Source organism: Anomaloglossus baeobatrachus, chromosome 4, assembly GCF_048569485.1.
Source record: "Anomaloglossus baeobatrachus isolate aAnoBae1 chromosome 4, aAnoBae1.hap1, whole genome shotgun sequence".
Lineage (NCBI taxonomy): Eukaryota > Metazoa > Chordata > Amphibia > Anura > Aromobatidae > Anomaloglossus > Anomaloglossus baeobatrachus.
Window position 1 is genome coordinate 14,846,467 of NC_134356.1, and position 6,963 is coordinate 14,853,429.

The 6,963-nt window shown below is 52.6% G+C and overlaps 2 protein-coding genes across 2 annotated transcripts; one reads left to right on the forward strand and one right to left on the reverse strand.

Annotated features, from left to right (window-relative positions):
• Window positions 1-2,999: 2,999 nt before the first annotated feature.
• On the reverse strand, window positions 3,000-4,088 carry LOC142302610 (histone H2B 1.1). The gene has a single exon (XM_075343714.1). The coding sequence runs from the start codon at window positions 4,063-4,065 to the stop codon at window positions 3,685-3,687; it is 381 nt and encodes a 126-aa protein (XP_075199829.1). The 5' UTR covers window positions 4,066-4,088; the 3' UTR covers window positions 3,000-3,684.
• Window positions 4,089-4,392: 304 nt separating this feature from the next.
• Window positions 4,393-4,779, forward strand: LOC142302607 (histone H2A type 1). Its single transcript, XM_075343711.1, has one exon. It carries the CDS (start codon window positions 4,393-4,395, stop codon window positions 4,777-4,779), a length of 387 nt encoding a protein of 128 aa, XP_075199826.1.
• Window positions 4,780-6,963: the final 2,184 nt, after the last annotated feature.

Consider the following 6,963-nt stretch of genomic DNA (forward strand, 5'->3'; position numbering starts at 1 on the left):
GGGTTAGGCAGCCAGTTGTTTACACTTCTCGTAGGTGAAGCGGGGTCCCCAGGGCAGTTTTAGTAGTACACAGATATGGCAGGTTTTTTTTACAGCATTTTTAACTGTCACTTTAGTGCAGCAGCGTATGGCTCCTCAGATGAGAGAAATAAACTGCGTCACACCAATTCATTAACTCTGACCAGGTTTTACTTGCAGGTAATATTTAGGGTACAGATTCTGATGTGACAATTTTTGGTGATTTGGGAACAGTCAGGGAAAAGAGGGGGCCAGGCCCGGGGTAATTACTTGGCTTTGTTAAGCCCCGGGCACGTCAGGCCTCCCCTCTTCACCGGGCCCCAGTCACAGCCGCAGCAGAGGGGCCCGGCTGTGTCGTTTCAGTCACTGCGCACATGGCTAAATTGCAGGCAAAGCCCTTCTAGGGCAGCACATGCAAATTAGCCACTGAGCTAACCTAATGCACAGCAATCCACTGCCGGGTGCGGCTCATCCTCATCCCCATTATAGAGACTCCACCAAGTAACATCTGCAGAGATCACAGCAGAGATGAGCGGCGCCAGCTCCTGTGAGGACGGGGCCAGCTCCTGTGAGGACGGGGCCAGCTCCTGTGAGGACGGGGCCAGCTCCTGTGAGGACGGGGCCAGCTCCTGTGAGGACGGGGCCATCTCCTGTGAGGACGGGGCCAGCTCCTGTGAGGACGGGGCCAGCTCCTGTGAGGACGGGGCCAGCTCCTGTGAGGACGGGGCCAGCTCCTGTGAGGACGGGGCCAGCTCCTGTGAGGACGGGGCCAGCTCCTGTGAGGACGGGGCCAGCTCCTGTGAGGACGGGGCCAGCTCCTGTGAGGACGGGGTCAGCTCCTGTGAGGACGGGGCCAGCTCCTGTGAGGACGGGGCCAGCTCCTGTGAGGACGGGGTCAGCTCCTGTGAGGACGGGGTCAGCTCCTGTGAGGACGGGGTCAGCTCCTGTGAGGACGGGGCCAGCTCCTGTGAGGACGGGGCCAGCTCCTGTGAGGACGGGGCCAGCTCCTGTGAGGACGGGGTGGTGGCTCAATGAACTCTGATGAACCTGTGAAATCACTGTTGTGACACCCACGGTAGTGCAGATGTCATAGGGGTGTCGTCAGAAGGTCACCCCGAGTCCCTTGATACTCCGATTGACCTCCTGATGTCACTGCACACACTGCTTGATACTCCTTTCACCTTTCCCCAAAACTGATGTCTCCGGAGTTCCCTCTGCTTCCAGGTCCTCGGTGCAGTGAATATGCAATGATCAAAATATGTGAACATGAAATATAGGAATTTTTGCCCTGCATTACTGCTATCGGAAAATAAATTTGACAATAGCGAGGTACGTCTTGTCATTGGCTGTCAATGTTACACAATTGGCCAATTTGTAATCCAAGTATTTCTTTTTTTCCAATAGCAGCAAAACGGCAAAAATTCCCATATTTCACATTTTTTATTTAATGTAAAAAAAATGGCTTGGGGTCTCCCGATTATTTATAACCAACCAAGGTAAAGCAGACAGCTGGGGGCTGGTATTATTAGGGTGGAAATAGTCATGGCTATTGACCCCTCCCAGCCTGAAAATATCAGCCTGCAGCCACCCCAGAATTTTTACATCCCATTAAAATTTCCAATTCTGACTTTACCCGGCTCATCCCGATTGCCATGGTGCGGTGGCTACCGGGGTAATATATGGGGAGGATGTCAGCTGTGATTTGTTAAAAATCAAAGCTACCATCAAGTCCTCGGATAGTAATGGGAAGGCGTCTATAATACTCCCTATTACCAACCCTGTAAGTAAAGAAAATAAACACAAGCACCCAGAGAAGTCCTTTATTTGAAATAAAATATACATACCCCCTCGCTCACTCTATTATCCCCCAAAACACCCCTGCAGGTCCGACATAATCCAAGCTCCAAAAAATGTGCCACGACGCTCCTTTTTCTGCTACATCCAGATGCTGCAATGAAGGCAAATATGACCGATCACTACAGCCTCTGGGACACTGACAGCAGCTGGAGACCTCGGCTGTGAGGAGCGGTGACGTCACTGAAGTCACCGGAGTTCACACCTGGAGACTCCCAGGGTATAATGTGACCGCCGGTCACCTCTGCCGGATTGTGGGACACGGCGGCAGGACAGTCCAGCAATCAGGTCACCGGAGTTCACAGCCGGAATATCGCCACATCCGCTCCTCTCTACAGCAGCAACCTCACATTGTATAATTACACAGCAGGGGCAACACATAGGTCTGTTACCCCCATATACTCCTCAGTGCTCCCCATATCCATCCATACAGGGCCATACACTGCTGTGCACCTTCCATGTTGTTTACATCCCATATTGTACTTTTTACACTCGTATAATGCTTTTTCATACCGTAGTAATATTCAATTTTGTATTCCCTTCCCGACGCGTTTCCTCTATAGTGATTTATCAGGGGACCTTTTTTGAGGCTTGTTAAGGGAGCATGGAGCTTATTAATCCCTGTGCATGAACCTCCATGTCACGCTGCATCAGAGGCTGCGCTTTCCATAGAGTCCATGGATGCAGCGGCCCCTGATGCAGCGTGACATGGAGGTTCATGCACAGGGATTAATAAGCTCCATGCTGCCTTAAGACTCCAAAAATCTCCCCTGATAAATCACTAAAGAGGAAACGCGTCGGGAAGGTGAGCACTGAGCACGTTTATGGATCCTTACCTCGGGCTGTAATACGTTTATTGTGGAATTTCACATACCCCATGCCCTACACGTTAAGGTAACATTGATCCATGCTTCTGACAGAGGACGGGCCATGACATTATACCCCATTATACTCCTGCCAGGTGTTCTATAGCAATAGGAGGTATTAATAGTCTCATATTGCCTAACCATATGATACTTTAGGCTAAAAAAGCAACAGTAAGGTTCTACAGACGAAGCAATATCTGAGCAATTCTTTTGGAGAGAATCTGACAAGCTGAAAATACTCTGATATAAATACCCAAATTGTTCCTATTCGTCCGTAACTGGTTATGTATTCACGGGGGAAAAATTAGGACTTTGAGTCTTAATATATTTAAAAGTTATTTTTTTATTCCCAATTGCTTACATACCAAAAAAATATTGTGATACTCTAATATTCAGTGTTACTCCAAACAGTCCAGTATTATAATATGAAAAAATCCATACAGCGCTGTATACAGCAATATAGTGCGGACATCAATCACCGCGTGTTACCGAGAACAAAGAGCGGAAACTCTCAGCCATAGGGCGGGAATTTCATATTCAGCGCTCAGCCAATCAGCACTTATTAGCGTTTCAGCTCCTCCCACAAACGATTTATTAACGATTTAGTGCCTGCGAAGTTCCCAGCCTTCTAGTAAACGCCATACAAATCTTTATACATCTACAGTATATACTGATATATATCCCCATATAATACTATAGTCCCCATATGCTCTATACCGTCATTATCTACAAATAGTTTTGTATACTGACATTACCATATAATCCCATAGTTCTGTGTAGTGCAGTTATACACAAACTGCATCTGTAGCGACCATCGCAACGCAGATCTGCGCCAATCACTGCCACAGCCAGAAACAGAGACCATCCAGTATAAAGCTCAGATTAGACAATGTGGTGGCCCTTAGAAGAGCCTTTGTGGTGTGGGGGATGGGAGCAGCGGTGGTGATCACTTGGCGCTGGTGTACTTGGTGACGGCCTTGGTGCCCTCGGACACGGCGTGCTTGGCCAGCTCTCCGGGCAGCAGCAGGCGCACGGCGGTCTGGATCTCCCGGGAGGTGATGGTGTGGCGCTTGTTGTAGTGCGCCAGGCGGGAGGCTTCCCCTGCGATGCGCTCGAAGATGTCACCGACGAAGCAGTTCATGATGCCCATGGCCTTGGAGGAGATGCCGGTGTCGGGGTGCACCTGCTTCAGCACCTTGTACACGTAGATGGCATAGCTCTCCTTCCGGCTCTTCCTCCGCTTCTTGCCGTCCTTCTTCTGAGTCTTGGTCACGGCTTTCTTGGAGCCCTTCTTGGGCGCTGGGGCGGACTTGGCGGGATCAGGCATGATGAGAGCAGAAAGATCTCTTCACTGGAGACAGAATAATGATCCTGCTCCACCCAGAGCGGCCGTATTTATAGCCCGGCCATGCAAATGACACTGCGGTCACATCGCTGTTCTATTGGGCGAAAAAAAGCATGTGACCAATATGACGTCATGATCTCCGCCCTCGCAGCTTATTGGTGGATCCACAAGTCTCATTTCCATGGATGACTTCAGATTCAGTCAATGACAGGAGAGGAGGGCGGAGCAGCAGCTTATAAAAGACGCCGGAGCCGGCACACGCGTTATATTTGAAATTTCTGGCTTTGATATTTTAACGCTCAGCACAAGATGTCTGGACGCGGTAAACAAGGAGGGAAGACCCGAGCTAAGGCCAAGACCCGCTCATCCCGGGCAGGACTGCAGTTCCCGGTCGGTCGTGTGCACAGGCTTCTCCGCAAGGGCAACTACGCCGAGAGGGTGGGCGCCGGCGCTCCGGTCTATCTGGCCGCTGTGCTGGAGTATCTGACCGCTGAGATCCTGGAATTGGCCGGCAATGCCGCCCGGGACAACAAGAAGACCCGCATCATCCCCCGGCACCTGCAGCTGGCCGTGCGCAATGACGAGGAGCTGAACAGGCTGCTGGGTGGGGTGACCATCGCCCAGGGAGGCGTCCTGCCCAACATCCAGGCCGTGCTGCTGCCCAAGAAGACGGAGAGCAGCAAGAAGGGCAAGTGACGCCGCTGACCCCGCATCCTCCACAACACAAAGGCTCTTCTAAGAGCCACCACCCCGTCCTCACAGGAGCTGGCCCCGTCCTCACAGGAGCTGGCCCCGTCCTCACAGGAGCTGGCCCCGTCCTCACAGGAGCTGGTCCCGTCCTCGCAGGAGCTGTCCCCCGTCCTCACAGGAGCTGACCCCGTCCTCACAGGAGCTGGCCCCGTCCTCACAGGAGCTGACCCCGTCCTCACAGGAGCCGGCCCCGTCCTCACAGGAGCCGGCCCCGTCCTCACAGGAGCTGGCCCCGTCCTCACAGGAGCTGGCCCCGTCCTCACAGGAGCTGGCCCCGTCCTCACAGGAGCTGGCCCCGTCCTCACAGGAGCTGGCCCCGTCCTCACAGGAGCTGGCCCCGTCCTCACAGGAGCTGGCCCCGTCCTCACAGGAGCTGGCCCCGTCCTCACAGGAGCTGACCCCGTCCTCACAGGAGCTGACCCCGTCCTCACAGGAGCTGGCCCCGTCCTCACAGGAGCTGACCCCGTCCTCACAGGAGCTGGCGCCGTCCTCACAGGAGCTGGCCCCGTCCTCACAGGAGCTGGCCCCGTCCTCACAGGAGCTGGCGCCGCTGATTCTTCTGTTGTGTTAATGGGAAATATAGCAATAGGCAGGGTGATTTGTATCAGGATGTTAGTACATTGGGTATAAGTGGTACTGGTAGTTTATGATTTGAGGCTTTGCGCCGAGTAATAGGCGCTGTTATGACCTTTCTCAGAGGGAGCTCGGGACGGTGCTGAGCGCTGCAAGAAAAGTGAGCGCCTCCGATCCCGTATCCTCCATAACCAATGGCTCTTCTGACTGATCTGTGCAGAACTGCAGATCTTGTATAATAGTGGAGGTTTTGTATAACGCAGAGTTATATTCCTGTCATATTAGTATTGGATTTGCAGAGCGAATAATGCAGTATCCTATTGGGTTGGCACAGTGGGTATAAGTGGCACTAAACGTTTTTCATGTGGTGTCACCCGCATTCACTGCTCCGAGCTTATACACGATCCCCACCCTCCATGTCTGTAGCGAGAGATGCTGAATACAAGCCGCTGTTGTGCCCTTTCTCCAGGGATTGGGGCCGGTGATGGGCGCTGTCCATTAGATGGGTATAATGTGGGCAGAAGTTGCTTCTCTACCTGCGCCTCCTGATGACTCCACTAGTGCAGAGCGACCCTGTGTTCCTGCCCCGTCCCCAATCCTCATGTGGCGGAGCAGTGATAATGACTAGAGCCAACAGTATTGGTATACCCCCGTATCGTATCATGTATCGCGCCTCTATATAGAGCTGTATCTCCAGTGTTATATCCCCCCATATCGTACCATGTATCGCGCCTCTATACAGAGCTGTGCAGGCTCCACACAGAGCACAGCCGCCTCTATATAGAGCTGTACAGACCACACAGGAGCACAGCCGCCTCTATATAGAGCTGTACAGACCACACAGGAGCACAGCCACCTCTATATAGCGCTGTACAGACCACACAGAAGCACAGCCACCTCTATATAGCGCTGTACAGACCACACAGAAGCACAGCCGCCTCTATATAGAGCTGTACAGAGCACACAGGAGCACAGCCGCCTCTATATAGAGCTGTACAGACCACACAGGAGCACAGCCGCCTCTATATAGCGCTGTACAGACCACACAGGAGCACAGCCGCCTCTATATAGCGCTGTACAGACCACACAGAGCACAGCCGCCTCTATATAGCGCTGTACAGACCACACAGGAGCACAGCCGCCAATATATAGCGCTGTACAGACCACACAGAGCACAGCCGCCTCTATATAGCGCTGTACAGAGCACACAGGAGCACAGCCGCCTCTATATAGAGCTGTACAGAGCACACAGAAGCTCAGCCGCCTCTATATAGAGCTGTACAGACCACACAGAGCACAGCCGCCTCTATATAGCGCTGTACAGACCACACAGGAGCACAGCCGCCTCTATATAGAGCTGTACAGAGCACACAGAAGCTCAGCCGCCTCTATATAGAGCTGTACAGAGCACACAGGAGCACAGCCGCCTCTATATAGCGCTGTACAGAACACACAGGAGCACAGCCGCCTCTATATAGAGCTGTACAGACCACACAGGAGCACAGCCGCCTCTATATAGCGCTGTACAGAGCACACAGGAGCACAGCCGCCTCTATA